This window comes from Muntiacus reevesi, chromosome 7 (assembly GCF_963930625.1).
Source record: "Muntiacus reevesi chromosome 7, mMunRee1.1, whole genome shotgun sequence".
Classification (NCBI taxonomy): domain Eukaryota; kingdom Metazoa; phylum Chordata; class Mammalia; order Artiodactyla; family Cervidae; genus Muntiacus; species Muntiacus reevesi.
In genome coordinates, this window is record NC_089255.1 from 1,598,074 (window position 1) to 1,618,127 (window position 20,054).

Here is a 20,054-nt window from a genome sequence, read left to right on the forward strand (position 1 = left end):
TCCAATACTCATATGCTACCAAATGCCTCATTACAACACTGCTAATTATGAAAACTATAGGGCAAATTATAATTTATGACAGTGTTTCTCAAACAGAGGACCCTCTCAAAGGTTTTCAGGTCCTCTGTGAAAACTTACATATTCTGTCTTTTCATTTTTATGTTAATGTAAGAAAGGAAGGTTTGTAACAGATAAGGCAAAGAAAGGTGCAAGGAAAACTTGTAGTACACACATGTCAACATCCTCAAAGAAGTCAGCATTGTATTCACATTAACTACTGAGTTAAACAAAAACATCACATTAAATTCATTTTATGAAAACTAGTTTTATGAGCTGTACATTTTTCTGTTTAAAAATATGGTTTTATAGCTGCAGTAAGAAATAAGGTTCTCAAAGAGCTCAAAAAAGGCAACCATCTATAACAACACTGTATTAAATAGGCAAGCACTAGGTTAAAAATATTTTTTGCTTTGATTTAGGGAGTGGGGGAATCATGTGGATATAATATTAACTATTCCGTAAAGCTCTATGGAAGGATTTTGGAAGATTCCAGCTTCCTATAATTCTGAAAGCTATTTCCCATTAAAAGTCTGGCCTGAGATATTTAGTAAAAATTCCTTATGTGTTTTAGAGTCACCACAGATTTTTTTTTAATCTAACTATATATTTTAAATAAATAGATTTTTTTCCATTAAAAATTTAACCACAGGGGAAAAAATATGAAAATAACCCAGGAATAGAAGTAACTTCCAATAGTGTTAAAGAGGAAGTGTCAAAGAGGAAGACACTTACCTCGTTTTTTTCCCTTTCTCTTCCTTCTCCCTACAACGTTCCTAATAATTTCACAGTGCATTAGTGTATCTATAACGAAGTTTTATCTCATCTTTCTACCCATTAAACAACTTCTTCAAAAATAACAAACATTAGCAAAAGAAATTAAAATCAATGGACATCATCTTGAAAATTATCTATACTCTTCATTTACCCATTTTTTTTCCTACCCCAAAATCACCATAAAAAGAGTGAGCTGATGAACCAATCAACTGCAGACCAAGATATATTTGGAATTAATGATGAAAAGTACTTTCTCAAGTCCACACAATTAGCAAATAACAGAACCCAATCCAAAATGACATCAATTTTCTCACTGAAGACGACTCTTCAATCCTCCTCCATATTCAATAGTACATATAGTAATTCATTCCAACAATGGAGTGGAAAGTTGTTGTTGTTTTTTTTTTGGAGTGGAGAGTTTTTAAATACCACTTTTATTTAGTGAGACAATGTACTTAACTCAAAAAACCTTATGATATGCTGAGCAATGATAATTATTTTCTAATTTTTACTAAAATTATTATTTGACTACTGTCTTATTTTCTTAACCATCAAATCAAATTATTTTGCATCTTGAATCTTGGCTTACTGGGTCTTACCGACAGTTCTAAGAGAAAGACAGAAGATCACACTGATTACATAAAGAATGGAAGAAGCTTTAAGCACATACGTCTACTTGTATTACACATGTCCCATTTCGTAACAATTCAGTGACTCTTTAGTAGACTCTTTTTAACATTTCTGCAAAAACATGAAAAATACACTCTAACTGTAGACAATCATTTCACTGTAACTGCCATCCAAAATCCTTCCGTTACCAGAGATGACATCAATTTCCTCTCGGGTCAAGCTCTGGCCTCAGTTCCCTGTATTCCTCGTCCTCACATCCACGCCCACTTCTGGGACCAACTCCTGCAGCAAGAGTCTGCACCTTGCCAACGACAGAACCATTACAGTACTTTGACTAGAATAAAACATCTTGGCCACAATTTTCTACAGCAGTCTTCTAAGTAGTCACAATATATGGTTATTCTACATCTATTTTTGACTGTTCTCCAGTCTCCATATTAGCACCCTCTGGCTTTTATTTTCTTCTCTCCACAATACAGTCCATCACTTTAATCAATGTCTTAGCAATATTCAAAATTCTTTTGCCACAGTTATGAATATAGCTCCCCAGCAAAACCTCAACCCAGAAGCAAGTCCAGGACAGTCAATCTATAGGACATACTGGGGTATGTAGTATACACTCAGGCAAGTACCACTGGCACATACTCAGCTAAGTGCTATACCTGAGGAGTCCTAAAGAAGTCACAGGATTGCGCACAGCTAACAAAAGAAAAAACAGAGTCACAGAGAAGCCCTACTATTTGTCCAAGGTTGCACGACTGGTAAATGGCAAAGATGGGATGGTAACGCAAGGAATGTGGCTCCAGAACTCATACTATTAACTTTTACTCTACAGTCTCACAGGTACCACAAATCAGTGTCCGTCATGCCCCCACAAAATTTCGCCTTTATTTCTCTACAAATGGAATGGCACACCCATCCACTCAATCACTCAAATCAGAAACCTGGATACCATCCTTGACTCCTTCCTCTACCTCTCCTCAGACATTCAGGTTAAGACAAAGTCTACCTCCTAAATATCACTGAAATTTAATATCTTCTATTCACTTCTATCAGAAGTTTCCATTTCTCTCTCATAAATTAATGAAACAGCATCTTAATTAGGTTTCCAATCTGACGTTCCTCCAATTCACTGCCTGCACTATTTCAGGAATGTTTTTCAAAACATCCCTAGAGAGAAATAAAGCAAATGTGGCAAAACGTTAACAATGGGTAAATACATAGAGAAGGTATGATGGCACTTGATTTTAATATTCTTTCTACTTCTCTGTAAGTTAAACTTTTTTCCTGGAAGTCTTTTTTTAATCTCCTACATTCTTTTATTACCCTTATGGGTAAAGTCCAGACAAATACAGCCCAGCAGATTCTGCCTCCAAAGATTTTTATCTAATTTCAAATTTGAGTGGGATTACTCGCATCACTATTTCTAATGAACACTAGGCTACCTTATCAGAACCTATCAGACTTCAGTGCAATCATGTCCTTTCCTGCTGGTCATCCTAAAGACAGTGGCCAAATACACCCTATTCACTACAGATCGCCTGGCACAGACGAAGCACTCAGTTATTTAATTGAGTCTGGGGGCAGGAGAAGGGGACGACAGAGGATGAGATGGCTGGATGGCATCACCAACTCGATGGGCATGGGTTTGGGTAGACTCCAGGAGTTGGTGATGGACAGGGAGGCCTGGTGTGCTGCAGTTCATACAGTCGCAAAGAGTCGGGCACAACTGAGCGACTGAACTGAACTGAACCACGTTAGAGGAAGCTTTTTCTTCCACATAAGTGAATTAGAAGAAGAAACTTAACTAAAACAGGGGCACTTTTTTTAAAGAATAAGAAAAGTTTTAAAAATTCATATATATAAACACAATTGCAATTGTGTTTCAGGAAAAACTGCAATTCAGGAGACCCTGGGTTAGGAAGATCCCCTGGAGAAGGAAACACCAACCCACTCCAGTACTCTTGCCTGGAGAATCCCATGCACAGAGGAGCCTGGCGGGCCACAGTCCACAGGGTCAGAAGAGTCGGACATAACTTAGTGAGTAAACTACCTCATAAGCACAAAATCTTATCCAGAACCCCAAAATATGTACAGTTGCTCTTATAAGACCCCAAATCTATGCAAAACAGACCAAAACCAAAGAAGACAGCTTTCTTTCTTATTTTATTCATGTTTCTCCAGTTAGATTACAGCTCCTTAAAAACAAAGTGTTCTATGATTTCCTCATAAAATCTGCTACCAAGACTCTAACAAAGATAGTGCTCCACAGTACTTCTATTCCTCCTTTTTTCATTTACTTCTCCATTGTTGCTGAAAAACTTTCAAAGGTTAACAGCTATATAGATTAATAGTTTATATAGCTATAGACAGTTTCATTCATTTTCTGCAGAACCCTAAGGGGTTCCTTATTTCATGCAGCTTAAGAAAAAGCACGGGGAGCTGAGCATGAGGCTCAAGTCACCTATTTCTACTCCCTCTAGTGTAGTGTAGTGAACTTATGGGAACAGATCCATGTCAACATATGGTTTAAAAACAATGACCAAGAGAATAAAAATCAAAGCAATTTGGCTCAAGATTTAAAAACTCACAAATTCCCCTACATAACTTCCATCCCTATCTCCTCTTGGATCCCTGTAAGAATCTTAGTAAAAATTTACTTTCCAAAGTATTGCTTATCATTTCCAACTCCCCAATTTTGCTCCATCCCTTTTCTTTATCTGCCATGTATTTCCCACTCCAGCCTGCTTACAGGAAATGTATAGAATGAAAATTCTACATTCCCTTTAAAACATACCCTTGCTTAAACTTGCGTAAAACTTTCCACCTTCTGCCAAATTCTAAAAACAGTATCAAGAGCATTAGCAATTTACCAGGTTTTTGGCCCTGTGACATAGCTTCCTTTTATAATCTTAAATATTCGTGTGAATCTAATTATGACAAGTTTCTATCTTATTTGTAAATAGGGAGGAACAAAAGCTTCTCAGAAGGCAAGGAATCTGTCATAAAACCAAAAACTGTTTTGAACTGAGGAAGTATTCAATAATTACTTAAGAATATTTATCCCAGAAAGGTAATAATCTCAATAAAGATCATTGAGTTAAGTGGTACAGCAAGAGGAATGTAAAAAAAAAAAAAAAAACCAGATCAGTTCTAAAAACAGGCTAGCTATATCTGAAAGAAAAGAAAATCAAATTTATTTCTAATTATAACTGCACATTTTAGGGGGTCTGCAACATAAATAAGAATACAGTTGTCCCTCCAGTATCCACAGGTGTTACCAAGACCAACCTCACTCTGCTCACTACATGACAGACCAATGAATCCGAGACACAAAGTTGAGGCAAAGAATATGATTTTATTCAGAGGGCCAACTAACCAAGATGGCCAACTAACGTCTCAAAATAATCATTTTACCAGGGTCTGGATGCCAGGTTCTTTTATAGACAGATATGGGGGGAGGTGAAGAAACAAAGTAAAAAGACTATTAACCTTGCAAGTTATCTCCTAGAATGGCCAGCCTCAGGCAGGGGCGTGTGTTCATTTTTTCCTTCCTGCCAACTACAGGTGGGGGGTGGGGGGGTCTAAACAAAGAAACTTTAAAAAACAGTCAGGCTTCTCTGAAGCAGGCCATTATGTATGATTATAATAACAAAAGCAACGGAAAGCAAGTTAAGGAAACAATTTGAATATGGGGTCGGAATTGACTTCTCCCTGCAACAATGTGTGACCCACAGATAGCGGCCGAGTCTACCATGCCTTTTGACACCATCAAAGAAACTTGAGCTGGCTTCCTTGGTGGCTTAGTGGTAAAGAACCCTCCTGCCAATGCGGGAGACGAGGGTTTGACCCCTGGGTCGGGTAAATCTCCTGGAGAAGGAAATGGCAACCCACTCCAATATTCTCACAGGGGAAATTCAATGGCAAAGGAGGCTGATGGGCTATATGGTCCATGGGGTCACAGAACATTGGACATGACTTAGTGACTAAACAAGGAACATCTATGAATTCTGGTATCCTGAGGGAAGGGGAGTGGTCCTGGAACCAGCCCCATGAATACCAAGGTGCAACCCTACTGTCAAACTGTGCCTACCACCATCAGGCACAAACCATATGTATATGCTTTATGTATTTGACAAATTTTAGAAATCATTATGTTTTATTTAAAAGATTATAAATCTCAAAGACAAGCAAAAGAAAATTTGTGCTAAAACATCTAATTAACAAGAATGAAAGACAGTCATTATAGTAATAAAAAGGATATCAGCTTTAGCAAAGTCTCTTATCCCACACTGAGGTAATCCTGGTGTGTTCTGCATGTAGAAATCCAAGTAAAACCAATGGGCAAGTTCAATCTGAAAACACACTCGGATAGCATTGTCTCTTTCCTCGCTGGGAATATGCAAAATAAATCGGCTGTCAAAAACAAAAAACATACAAAAATTACATTTACAAACCATAACAATTTATTTTAACCTTTTTAATTGCTTCATTCCTGACCCACCAACACGAAAATAGATCAAAAGCAGTACTGATCAAGGAAGCAAAATTGGCCGGAAAGTGAAAATGTTAGCCGCTCAGTCTGTCCAACTCTTTGCGACCCCATGGGCTGTAGCCTCTGTCCATGGAATTCTCCAGGCAAGAATACTGGAGTGGGTTGCCATTCCTTTCTCCAGAGGATCTTCCCAACCCAGGGATCAAACCCAGGTTCCTGCACTGCAGACAGATTCTTTACCATCGGAGCCATCAGGGAACCCAGGGAAGATGAGTTATGAATGAATTTCATTCATGACACAATTTTTTTAAGAGGCCATCTATCCTCTGTTCACAAGTACAGAAATTAAGAGCTCACTAACAATAAATTAATGGTGAGTAAGAAAACAAACTTGTGGGACTTCCCTGAGGTCCAGTGGTTAAGACTCCATGCTTCCACTGAAGCAGGCACAGATTTCATGCCTGGTAGGGGATGTGAGCACATCCCGCAAGCCATGTGGTGTGGACAAAAAAAAAAAGAAAGAAAAAAAAAAATCACTAGGATTCCCTCCCAAGTCTGGTAACATTTTCAAAGAATATATGCAAATAAATTCATACACTCAAACAGAAAAGATGTTAGCTGTTTAATCTTTATATTTAAAGTATTACAAAGAAATGCAAAAGAAATCATTAATAGACCAGACTTCCCAAAGAGCTCATCTGAAGAACCTGAGTTCAAAATAACTTTTAAATACAATCACTTTAAAAAAAAGAAATCTAAATTGTCTTTTCCAAGTACATTCAGAGGAAGAAACAGTTAATACATAGTATAAGTGTACGCTATATTATACATACAAATGTATATGTATGATTAAGATAATGAACCCCTTTTTTGTGCAACAAACCAATCAAAATCTATGTGATTTACAGGACACATTAAGCAACCACCATTAACCTTCTTCCATGCTTAGCATTTTCCGTAACCTTTTTCTAGTGACTTTTAGAGACAGAATGAAATTACATAAAAGAAATCCATTGGTGTCTAGAGTCATTTTTTAAAATTAAAAATAGCATCACCCAATTTGATCACTTACATGAGCAGTCCCCAACCTCTCTGGCACCAGTTTCATGGAAGACAATTTTTCCATGGACTGGGACAAGGGGGATGGTTTGGGGATGATTTAAGCACGTTACATTTACTGTGCCCTTTATTTCTATCATTATTATGACATCCGATCCACCTCAGATCACCAGGCATAGATCCCAGCCTTTGGGGCCTCTGACTTACACTATCCACTAGTTGTGGTGATAAATGTTCTTTGCTATTTTCAAGTTTCAAATCAAATCTCAAAACAATGCTGTAAAAATTATAAAAATATATCATTCCAATAGGGAACTGACTAAGTAGAAATTAAGACAAATATATGTACAATAATCTAGAAAAACAATCTGTATTAAGATTAATCTGTATTAAGAACAAGACAGGTAACATGCAACCCTGACAGCATTGTCTAAGACATAAAAATCTCTTCCACATGGCATTTAAGATCCAGTGCCTGCTCACCTGCACAGCCTCTATCACTCTGTAAAGTTCTTTATACCCAGTGACACCTGATTCTTAGAAATGTGCTAAATTGCCATCCACATACTCTCTCTCTCCTCTCCTTATAATTCATTCTTCATGACTTACTTATAGGTCATGAGGAACGACTTATGAATTACCTACTTCATTCATTTCTTATAAGTCATTCCTCATGACTTACAAACACTGCATCTCCTACAGTGGTAGGTATATCAGACTCCTCTAAACAGATTTATATACTCTTTCAACTCCTACTCCATTAAAGCAATTATCTGATTTCTACCACTGGGTGCACGCTCAATCGCCAAGTCATGTCCAAGACGTTGCGCCTCATGGACTGTAGTCCACCGGGTTCCTCTGTCCGTAGGATTTTTCAGGCAAGAATACTAGAGTGGTTTGCCATTTCCTTCTCCAGGGGGTCTTTCCGACCCAGAGATCAAACCCACATCTCCTACACTGCAGGCCAATTCTTTACCACCATTACTGTCCATAAACTATTCCAAGTTAGTTCACTGAGATAAAGTGCTGAAATCAGTCCTGAATATTCACTGGAAGGACTGATGCTGAAGCTGAAACTCCAATACTTTGGCCATCTGATGTGAAGAGCTGACTCACTAGAAAAGACCCTGATGCCGGGAAAGACTGAAGGAGGGAGGAGAAGGGAACGACAGAGGATGAGATGGTTGGATGGCATCACCAACTCAACAGACATGAGTTTGAGTAAACTCTGGGAGTTGGTGATGGACAGGGAGGCCTGGCGTGCTGCAGTCCATGCAGTTGCAGAGTTGGACACAATTGAGCGACTGAACTAACTGATCTTTGCATATTTTTACTCCTATAGTCTAGCAAACTGTCTGACACATACTGGCAGTTACAATTTATCTTTGAAATATAAGATGGAGTAAGCACACTCCACTCTGTCCCTCCCACAAAATGCAGCTATAAACCCTGAATGAAATACACAGACCAGCTCTTTGAGGATGGTGAAAAGTAAACAGCAGCAGGAAGATTGAGGAGGAGGACAAATATCTGAATTTACCATTTTTCCACCCTCCAGTATCCCTAAGGCGGACTGGGGGTTAGAAGTGAGCGCCAGGAGCCCTCAAGTGCTGCCTCAAGGATCAAGACAGGAATCTAAAGGAACCCCTCCACAATGGGGGTCTCCCCCTCTCTTCTCCCTTCTCTCATGCCACAGTACCAAGCAATGCCATGCTGGTTAGAGCTGGCAGCAAGTGACTGTAACAGGGTCCACAGAAGTTAAAACCTTGTCAGACAAGAACCTTCCTCTCCGATCACAAGAACTGTGCAGTCCCAACAGAGCAGGGCCAACATCCATAGCTTATCCTCATCTCCAGCCATGTGGTCCCAGGCATGAGGAGAGTCACATCGAACACGTGGTAAAGTGGCTTTCGGTTTCCGCCATTTTTCAATATTCAAATTCTTCAAAAAGGGGAGCCAAGAAGTACCAGGGAGACAGCACAGGAGAGCTGAGGCCCCACAGAATCATCTATGGGCTCAACCCCAAGTTGCACAAACATGGGCAGACTGGGGCTTCCCTGGTGGTCTGGGGGTTAAGAATCTGCCTTCCAATGAGGGAGACACAGGTTCAATCCCTGTCCTGGAACTAGGATCCCCCATGCTGCAGGGAGACTAAGCCCCCACGCCACAACTATTGAAGCCCATGCGCTGTATCGCATGTGCTCCAGAACAAGAGAGTCCAGAAGCAGCCTGCACGCCGCAGCCAGAGCGAGCCCGTGCGCAGCAACAAAGATCCAGGGCTTGGACCACCAGCAGTACACCACAGACGTAGTCAACTCAACTACCTACGAGAGACCACTCCTCCAGCCTCAGACTAGCTAGTACACGATACACCAACACAGAACGCACACAAAAACTAGACTCATTTTATCTGATTTTAATAAACTTACACCAAGTCTCAAAAGGGGCTTCTCTGTGGCTCAGATGGTAAACTAATCTGCCTGCAATGCGGGAGACCCAGGTTTGATTCCCGAGTCAGGAAGATTCCCTGGAGAAAGGAATGGCTACCGACTCCAGTATTCTTGCCTGGAGAATCCCATGGACAAGAGGAGCCTGGCAGGCTACAATCCATGGGGTCACAAAGAGCTGGATGCAGCTAAGCGACCAACACTTTCAAATCTCAGGGAAAAAAAAATGAAAGAAAGAAAAGAAAAACCACTTGTCTATTATTTCTTAATGTTCTCAGTTTGGGATATTTTCTACTGAATCCCATTATGGAAGAAGATCAAGAATTAACTCTATTCCTCCTCTCATTCGGCACAACCTTGTCCTCTCTCCATCATCCCAACAAATGGTATCTTAGTTTACTTTTTTAACTTCAGCACTACTGACATCTGGAGCACATAACTCTATGTTGAGAGGAGCTGTGCTGTATGCTCTAGGTGTTCAGCGGCATCCATAGCCTTGGCTTATCAGATACCAACAGCACTCTACAGCAAGCTGCAACAACCAAAAAGGTCTCCAGTCACTGCCAAACGCCCCTCAAGAGGAGCAAAACTCAGTCCCAGTCTATAACCACAGCGTCAGATCAGCATTCAAGTCCTCCCGCTACGATTCTGTAAACACAACTCACAGCTAAGCCATATAATCCACGGTTTTTTCCCATTTAAAAAATACTTAATTTAGCTGCACGGGGTCTCAGTTGCAGCACATGGGATCTTTTAGCTGTAGCATGCGAACTCTCAGCTGCAGCATGCAGGATTCTAGTTCCCTGACCAGAGCCCGAACCTGGGCCCCCTGCATTGGCAGCACAGAGTCTTAGCCGCTAGACCACCAAGGAAGTCCTTGTTTTCCATCTTAAGCACAATCAAAAGTTCTCCCACTAATTAATAAATGTCTTGTCATCGCTCTACTTTCTCTGTACCTGTCACTAACTCAATCTTTCACTAGTTTTCTAAATTCTTTTCTCGAGGTGTTCATTCAGACACACCAGTTTCACCTTGAAGACTATCCCTGAGCCTTCTGATCTGTTTCAATCTGGAGTGACTGCCACTGCATATAATATACATCTGTCATCCTATGCTGTCCTTTCACTAGCATCCTATGGTTCCCACGTTTCCACGCTATACTAGACCTCATGTTCTTACATCCCGTCTTCCTCCTGATTAATGTACTTCCTTATTTTCACTTAGTACCACCTTCCATGCCTTCTGGAGAAAGAATGCAGGAGAGATAAATATTAAGACATAGTAAATTTGAAAATATATTTATCCTCACACTTGACAATTTGGCTAGGTAAAGAATTACAGGTTGGAAATCATTTTCCTTCAGAAGCCTGAAGACAGTGCTCTTTCTGCCAGCCTACAATTTTGATGTGTAGACTGAAGCCACCCCAATTCCTTCGTCCAACCTTTTTTCTCACTGGAAGCTTCCAGCTTCTTCCTTCTGTCCTTCATGTTCTAAAATTCCCTAGCTATCTCTTTTCCATCCACTGCATCACTTGTTCAATGGACTTCATCCACTTGGAAACTCACCTCCTTCAGTAATGAAAGACCTCATGGAACGATCCTATGATTCTCCAGTTTTCTCTGTTATGTCCTACGTCTAACTTCTAAAACTCTTAGTTTCTGGGAAACAGTCTCTTACAAGCCACCTACTGGGCTTTTTGTTTCTACTCTCATATTTAAAATTCCAAAGGCTATTTTTAATTGCTTAAATTATGCTTTCATAGACTGTAAAAACCTCTCTCTCTAAGGAGTAGTTTTGGGGTTTTTTTTCTTCTTCTACCTGCATAGTGTGATTCTTTTCAGTCATTTTTCATTGTCATTGCTAGTTTTAAGGTCTACATTCTGCGTTGAGGCCTATTTCAGATATTCATACTTTCAAGACTACAAAGCTTTTTTAGAAGGCTTGTCAAACATGAGGGACCATTAAGGGGGATTAGGCTGAGCCATTCGATCAAGGAACTTCCAATGTCAGCATCTTCAGGTATTTCCTCATGGGCTAGTCAGAGCACCTGGACAAAAACCTTCCAATCCATCAGGAGGTAAAGGCCAGGCTTCCACTTTCTGAGAACTGAGCACAGGAAGAGGGATGGTTTTCAGCATGTACACGGTACTCACCACCTCATCTCTGTCACTTTTCAACATCCTCTAATTCTGAAGCAGAGTGACTACTACAATATTCACTCTTTCACAAGTCTGTCAGGTCTGCTAAACCACATGCCACTTTCACTTCTGTATAGTTTCCAAATTTTGGGGCTCATCTCTTCATCCATTCCTCCCTTTCTTGTGGGGTTATACATTTGAAATTTTTTAACTTTTAGTGGAGTAGATGCTTGTGCACAATCCACTATCTTTAACTAGAAATTCATATAACAAATTCTAGAAGATACTAACCACAATCTAAAATGGGGTACAAAAACACCTAAGACAGAGAAATTCAATCCTATTCCCATCCCAATCCAGAAAAGTTCTGAATAAGAAAACTTTTTAAAAGGCGAACATAACAGCAAAGTCTATTAGTAGAAGAATATCCACACTTCTTTCACTCCTCTGACAGTCAGGAGTTACTCCTACAAAAGGCAGGGGAGGGAGGAACAACACCCAAGACTCTCTTCTAACTTCAGCAAATGGGTGTGAGTGCTGGCACACCAACACAAAACGCCTGCACGCTGGTATCCAAGGGCTCCCCAGCGTTTAAGAGCCAGCGCCCACCTGCTCTCACAGAGCAGCCAAGCACACAAGAAGCCCCTCTACAGCCCCACAGAAACATGGGACAGCAACCAAAAAGTCACCCAACGTTTAAGGAAAACCTAATTCATGACAAAGAAAAAATTAAACTCATTTAAAAAACTGGCTCTGAAGAAAAGCGTTGTCAAGGATATCTCCTGGAACCTTGGTGCTGCAAGTGTGGGCCCTGGGCCACCTGGAAACATGACTGTGAGAAGAGAAACAGACACTTCAGTCCCACACAGGCTCAGAAAGCTTGCTCCCTGATGATCCTCTCAAAGAGACAACTTTAGAATGAACATCAGCAAAACAAGAATGAAAATAAAGCAAGCATAAAACAGAGCACTCAAGAAAGAGACACAACCTGGGAGAGCAGGGAAAAGGGAATTCTAGTACAGTGCAGACTGGACTAGACAGTGAAGATCTCTAAGACAGCATCCTCCAGGAAGAAAGGATTCAGTAGAAGAGCAGACAGTATAACTGAGAGTAAGACCAAGGATATCTAAGGAGCAGACAAGGGTGTGACGATGAAGGCAGCTAGAAACTACAGGCAGTTTGGGGGAGAAGGGTAAACGTACAAGAGAATCACAGTCCAAACATGAAGCAAAAAAGTTAGAACAAATGGGGGGAAAAATATTAAAGAATAGCTAGAAGGAATCAGGGGATAATGAACAAAGCATATGCTTCTTTATCCAAAAGAAAAAACTAAAAGGTATCGTTTAGAGCAACTTGTAGAATGTAAGAAAGAAGAATGTATTTGGACACTCTCTCTCAAGATTCTTAAAAAAAAGATCTTGACTGTGTTCAGAATCTTGTAGACTTGCCTCTACTGTGCAGACTTGTCTCTACTGTGAAAAATACTCAGTCATGATGTATAACAAATGCCATTATTATTATTCACCCCGTGCAATCAACCAGTAGCAGAAAGTTTAAGATATCATAATGTTACAAAATGTAATATAAATACTATCAATCTTAATTTTTAAGTCACCTGGATAGAAGCTGAGGGAGTAGGTAAGAAAAGAAATAGAAGAAATGATAGGGCACTAACTGCCTCACCCTACCAAATACAGACTCGAGGGACACTGACGTTCATAAAACAGAAATAAAACTTTTAAGCATAGTAAAGTCACAAAGATAACCAATGGAACAATTTAAAGTAGTAATATAACTGCACTGGAAGTAGGACAAGGGCAACATTAAGTGTAAACTAAACTCCCACCTAATAATCTACCAAGATACACTAAATCCTCAATCTAATATCTGAAGTTGATAGAAACTGGTACAAGTAAACTTTAAAATATTGAAATATCCACTAGAAGACTTCACAAAACAGGTGAGGTCTGCAGAGCAGAACTAGGATGAAAGGGGTAGGGAAAGAGATTGTTGCTTTTCATTTCACAAATTCATCTGCACTGATTAAAAAAAAAACAAAAAAACCTTACAGATGAGTACATTTTAAAAGTTAAAGGCAAATTTTTTAGAAACTTTTAAGAAAAAAAATTTTACACAGAAAAATTAAACTTCAATGCTTTCATTCTGTGAATGTTTGTGATCTGTTTTATATATTTAAAAGTGTGTGTAAATATATACATGTGTATATTTTAAAAGCTAAAGTAAAATGCTTTTCACAATATTTTGTTATGCGAAAAATTTCTCCACCTCACAAAAAAAGTCATCTTTTCAATGTTTCCACAGATAGAAAAAGCATTACCACAAGGACTGAAATTAATACAAAAATGTTTCAGGTGCAATGAACACTTAAATGGTTATTTCATTAACCTATGAGATCACCAAAATAGCAATATTAGTTGCCAGACTATACCTTTCTCCTTTCAACACAGGACTGTTTAATTCTTTTTTTTTTTTTTTTAATATTATTTTATTAGTTGGAGGCCAATCACTTTACAACATTTCAGTGGGTTTTGTCATACATTGACATGAATCAGCCATATAGTTACATGTATTCCCCATCCCGATCCCCCCTCCCACCTCCCTCCCCACCCGACTCCTCAGGGTCCTCCCAATGCACCAGGCCCGAGCACCTGACTCATGTATCCCACCTGGGCTGGTGGTCCGTTTCACCATAGATAATATACATGCTGTTCTTTCAAAACATCCCACCCTCACGTTCTCCCCCAGAGTTCAAAAGTCTGTTCTGTATTTCTGTGTCTCTTTTTCTGTTTTGCATATAGGGTTATCGCCACCATCTATCTAAATTCCGTATATATGTGTTAGTATACTGTAATGTTCTTTATCTTTCTGACTTACTTCACTCTGTATAATGGGCTCCAGTTTCATCCATCTCATTAGAACTGATTCAAATGAATTCTTTTTAACGGCTGAGTAATATTCCATGGTGTATATGTACCACAGCTTCCTTATCCATTCATCTGCTGATGGGCATCTAGGTTGCTTCCATGTCCTGGCTATTATAAACAGTGCTGCGATGAACATTGGGGTGCACGTGTCTCTTTCAGATCTGGATTCCTCAGTGTGTATGCCCAGAAGTGGTATTGCTGGGTCATATGGCAGTTCTATTTCCAGTTTTTTAAGAAATCTCCACACTGTTTTCCATAGTGGCTGTACTAGTTTGCATTCCCACCAACAGTGTAAGAGGGTTCCCTTTTCTCCACACCCTCTCCAGCATTTATTGCTTGTAGACTTTTGGATAGCAGCCATCCTGACTGGCGTGTAATGGTACCTCATTGTGGTTTTGATTTGCATTTCTCTGATGATGAGTGATGTTGAGCATCTTTTCATGTGTTGTTTAATTCTTAAAGGACTTATAAATAACTTCGAACTCTTCTTTAGAAGGAACAACTTACCAAACTGCAGTTCTCAGTTTTTACTTTAAAATCATGCTTTCCAAATCTTTAATAAGATTATTTAAATAGTACCAAAAAATAGTTTTAACTTTTAACATTAGAAATCATGGTGCACCAAAGACGAGTATCACCCACCACACAATGGTGCTGGTTTACTTTTACATTAGCAAACATACTGTATTATAGAGCAACTTTGGTTCACCAAAGCATTTTAGACAAGTCTTCCTTGCTGTCCTCCAACTCCACTTCACCCAGAAGTTACCAGTTTTATCAGTTTGGTATATATACTTTCAGAATTCTGTCCATGCACACAAACATGTATTCACAAAACATTTAAAAATTTAACACAGAGCACCAAATGACTAGTTATTACTCTCAGTAGTATATTGTGTATATTTTCAAGACACAAATACTCTCCTTCGGTTTACTGTTTGCTAATTGCCTTAGGAATTTCTAATGGCTGCATGGTATTCCTGTAAATGAAATACCCCATGTTCAACTGCCTGAAAAATAATATTCCATGTCTTAGGTAAGCTGTCTAAAGGTCAAAGTCATATATTGAAAATTGAAGTCTCCTGCTCTAATTTCTCACATAAAAATCACTCTCAAATTTTACATTTCCCCAAAACATATTAATATATGGTCAATAACTAAACTAGACATGATTAGCAGGACTATGTAATTCATCAAAGATCAAAATAATAAAAGAAAAAAACCTTAAAGATATGGATAAAGAAGAACTAAAACTGGAGAAAATACAAAGGGACTGAAAACAAGAGTCAACAAACTTATAAATCAAGAGGCACTTTAAAAAGTACAAAACAATAGGAAAAAAAGATGTTAAAAGAGTACAGAAAAACTAAACTTTTTCAATTTAAGCTTTATTTTCATAGAAAATAAGTGTGAAAGTTTCTGAAAGAGCTCATAAGCAAAAGCCAAAATTGTTAATATTAAAAATCTTTCTATTAATCAAAGATATTGTAAACATTAACTTGAAAATGGTATTACTTTTAAAACCTGAAGTTTTAAGAAATGGTTATTTGGTTCTGAAATGGAGCAGGAGTCATCACAGACAAAGACATCCCCACCATCTCTCTCTCACCTCTTGTTTAAAGGAAAGTTTTAGCCTCCTAAGCTAAATTTGATTCAGAGAAGCAAAATGCAGAAAACTAAGGAAAGCAGTCAAGCAAAACAAGATAATACTGGCTTAACCATAAAGCAAAGTCAAGGACCTTTAGTTCCTGCGCGAGGCCTGCAGATAGTATCCTGAGCCTTATCCTTCAGTTGTTTTGTAAAAACTAAAACCCTCACCAGGTGGAAGAACCCAATTGCATGCTAACCACTAACAAGCAGACCTTAGACCCTTAAAACCAGGCTGATAATTTGAAGTTCTAAAATGCCACCCTGTTATCTCACCACCACCTAATCAGGAAGAGGTCCAGGAGCTGATGACTCACCACGACCCTGTCCCTCATCTTCCCTTTAAAAACCCTTCTTTGACCATCCCTGGGGAGTCTGTCTTTTAAGCATGAACTGCCATTTTTCCTTGCAAGGCCCATCAGTGAATGCAGCATACTTCCCTTTACCACAATTTTATATCACTATAGGCTTTGCTGCATGTCAGGCAAGTAGACCCAACTTTGGTTGGATAACCGTTTCCTATTAGTTTATCAAGTAGCTAGCCTTATTTTTAAACACATCAACCATGCAGGTCCAAAAAACAGTAACTACAAAAAATTTCCTTAAAGGAAAAAAATGAAAGTTTTCTCTATTCCAAAAGATCTGCATAAAATAGTTTAAATACACTAGCTAGAAAACCAAGTAAGAATCTTTGCTTAACACTTAACAGATGTTTAACACGAAGTCTACAAAACACCATTATTTTTAAGTAGGATTCAGTTCAGTTCAGTTCAGTCACTCAGTCGTGTCCAACTCTTTGCCACCCCATGAATCACAGCACACCAGGCCTCCCTGTCTATCACCAACTCCCGGAGGTTACTCAAACTCATGTCCATCGAGTCAGTGATACCATCCAGTCATCTCATCCTCTGTCGTCCCCTTCTCCTCCTGCCCCCAATCCCTCCCAGCATCAGGGTCTTTTCCAATGAGTCAACTCTTCTCATGAGGTGGCCAAAGTATTGGAGTTTCAGCTTCAGCGTCAGTCCTTCCAATGAACACCCAGGATTGATCTCCTTTAGGATGGACTGGTTGGATCTCCTTGCAGTCCGAGGGAATCTCAAGAGTCTTCTCCAACACCACAGTTCAAAAGCATCAATTTTTCGGCACTCAGCTTTCTTCACAGTCCAACTCTCACATCCAAACATGACCACTGGAAAAACCATAGCCTTGACTAGACGGACCTTTGTTGGCAAAATAATGTCTCTGCTTTCTAATACACTATCTAGGTTGGTCATCACTTTCCTTCCAAGGAGTAAGCGTCTTTTAATTTCATGGCTGCAATCACCATCTGCAGTGATTTTGGAGCCCAAAAAAATAAAGTCTGACACTGTTTCCACTGTTTCCCCATCTATTTGCCATGAAGTGATGGGACCAGATGACATGATCTTAGATTTCTGAATGTTGAGCTTTAAGCCAACTTTTTCACTCTCCTCTTTCACATTCATCAAGAGGCTTTTTAGTTCCTCTTCACTTTCTGCCATAAGGGTGGTGTCATCTGCATATTTGAGGTTCTTGATATTTCTCCCGGCAATCCTGATTCCAGCTTGTGCTTCTTCCAGCCCAGCGTTTCTCATGATGTACTCTGCATATAAGTTAAATAAGCAGGGTGACAATATACAGCTTTGACGTACTCCTTTTCCTATTTGGAACTAGTCTGTTGATCCACGTTCAGTTCTAACTGTTGCTTCCTGACCTGCATACAGGTTTCTAAGTAGGATTACACACATCAAACCACCTTCATAACGCTTGATATGACTTCTTTAAATGATGCAGTCTCCCATAATATACAATATAAACCCAATACTAATGGGACAATTAAGTTTAGATGCCTGTTAAAACTATAAATTACCTATCTTTTCTAAACCACGTGTATCGCTATTAATTCATACATAACTATTGCTCATCTTTCCTAATACTACTCACATTTAATTTTTATAACTATAAAATGTACATCCTCTAAAAAAAAATTTGGAAAGATGAATCAGAAAAACCATAATTCCACTTTTGACATGTTCTCCCAGTTATTTATCTAACAAACATCAAACCTCTTTTTTTCTTAAGTTATAACCATATCATTAAAGAAGTACAGTGATGTTAATTCTTAGTAGTTGCAAAATTAGTCTCTTTACTTATCTACATGTACTTTTGTGAAGTAATAACATTAGACAGGACTTTCTATTTCATCCACCAGTGTTAAGGAAAAAAGGTACAGGCATTAGAAAGAAAAAGGGCTAATTTCAAACATTGATTTTCTAAATTAAGATGAAAATGACCTTGTATAAATTACAATGTGAGTCTGTCTGAGAGATGAAAATGGAAAAAACTGCATCTACCAAATAGGGTTATTTTGAGGATTAAATGATACATGTGAAGAGAGCATCCAATGTCTGGTTGGCACTCAGCAGTAACTTCACTAGTATCAGTTCTTCTTTTCCCCTTAAAGTCGTGAATGCAACACAACTACTAAAAGTCAGACTTTTAGATATAAATTTAGACATAAATAGTGAAAAGTGGTCATCTTATCAGAGCTTGTATTCATTTGTAATCTAAGTTATTTCACATCCTACTTACACAAGCGACAACTCAGGTTATTACTACACCAGAAACATTTCCTTTTCCTGAAGTAAAATTTTAAGTCTATTTTACACATGCTTGAAAGTGAAAGTACACTTGCCTATCTAAAATTATAGCCAACAAGAGAGAAGAATGCAGAAAATTCTCTTGTAAAAGTATAACATCAGTTAAAACCCAGCAGCTGAGAATACCGTTCAAGGATAATTAAGAGATGGAGGAAAAAAGCAACTCTAGACTTTTTTTCTTCCCCTCACTCCCAAGGATAAGTTTGGGGATGAACAAGAGAGTAATTTTTCGCAGCAATTTACAGAGAACGCCACGGACAAATAAGAATACTTCGAGGGAGTGGGGGGGGGTGGTGTAAATTTGAAAATTGTTCTCTACGTAGGTCCGAAAAGCTGGGACTCCAAGACTTAAAAACCTTGGGATCTTTCAACGGAACTGGGAAATGAGATGGAGGAAAGAGAGTGTAAGACTGTCGACAGAAGTCAGAGTCAGAAAAAGCAACGGGAGGGGGAGGGGCAGTCCCCAAAATGCGAAAGACCCGGCTGCTTCGCTTGTGGGAAAGCAAAATAGTTAAGCAACTAAGTAAATGAGGAAATCCCAGTGCTGCGAGAGGAGGAATGGAGGAGGGTGCGTGAGAAACTGGAAGGCTACAGCGGAAAAAGAGGGGTGGTGTCGGAGATAAGAGTCGACCGGGAAAAGGAGCAGAGGCGGGACGGGAAAGCCGGGTCAAGGATGTGGATCGGGAGAGGAGACGCGGAGGTCTCCGGGGTCGCCGAAAGTGAGAGGGGGGAAAAAGAAAAGAGGGGACGACAGGGGGCCGAAGCAGCGCGGGGCGCCACGGTACCTGCAGAGATCGTCCAGGACGCTGCCGGGAATCTCCACCCGTTTGGTCTCCATGATGAGGACCCACAGCAGGAGCAGTGCATCCCGGCTCCGCGCGGCCGGGCACCGAGGGTACTGCAGGAAGACTCCGGCTCGCCGGAGAACACGCAGCAGCAGCGGCAGCAGCGGCGGTGGCTCCTACGGAAACGAGAGGGGAAAAGGGGCGGGACCCCTCACTTCCTTCCGGCTCCCTCAGCCCGGGACCCCGAGGCTGGGCCGAGGCGGGGGGCGGAGTCCCGAGAGCCACGCCCCTGCTCTGCTTGAAAGACCCAATGGGAAGGTGGAGAACTGGGACCCTGAGCCAGCTAAGCCAATGGGAAGGTGGAGAACTGGGACCCTGAGCAAGCTAAGCCAATG

General features: G+C 39.8%; 1 protein-coding gene across 1 annotated transcript in view; it reads right to left on the reverse strand.

The window, feature by feature from the left end:
* DCP2 (decapping mRNA 2) overlaps positions 1-19,838 on the reverse strand; it is a 56,463-nt gene extending 36,625 nt beyond the window's left edge. Inside the window, exons 1-2 of the mRNA XM_065940915.1 lie at positions 19,660-19,838; positions 5,729-5,880 (exon numbers count right to left, since the gene is read on the reverse strand). Coding sequence (XP_065796987.1) covers positions 5,729-5,880; positions 19,660-19,712 — 205 coding nt within the window. The 5' untranslated portion in view covers positions 19,713-19,838. The remainder of the gene's footprint in view (positions 1-5,728; positions 5,881-19,659) is intronic.
* Positions 19,839-20,054: the final 216 nt, after the last annotated feature.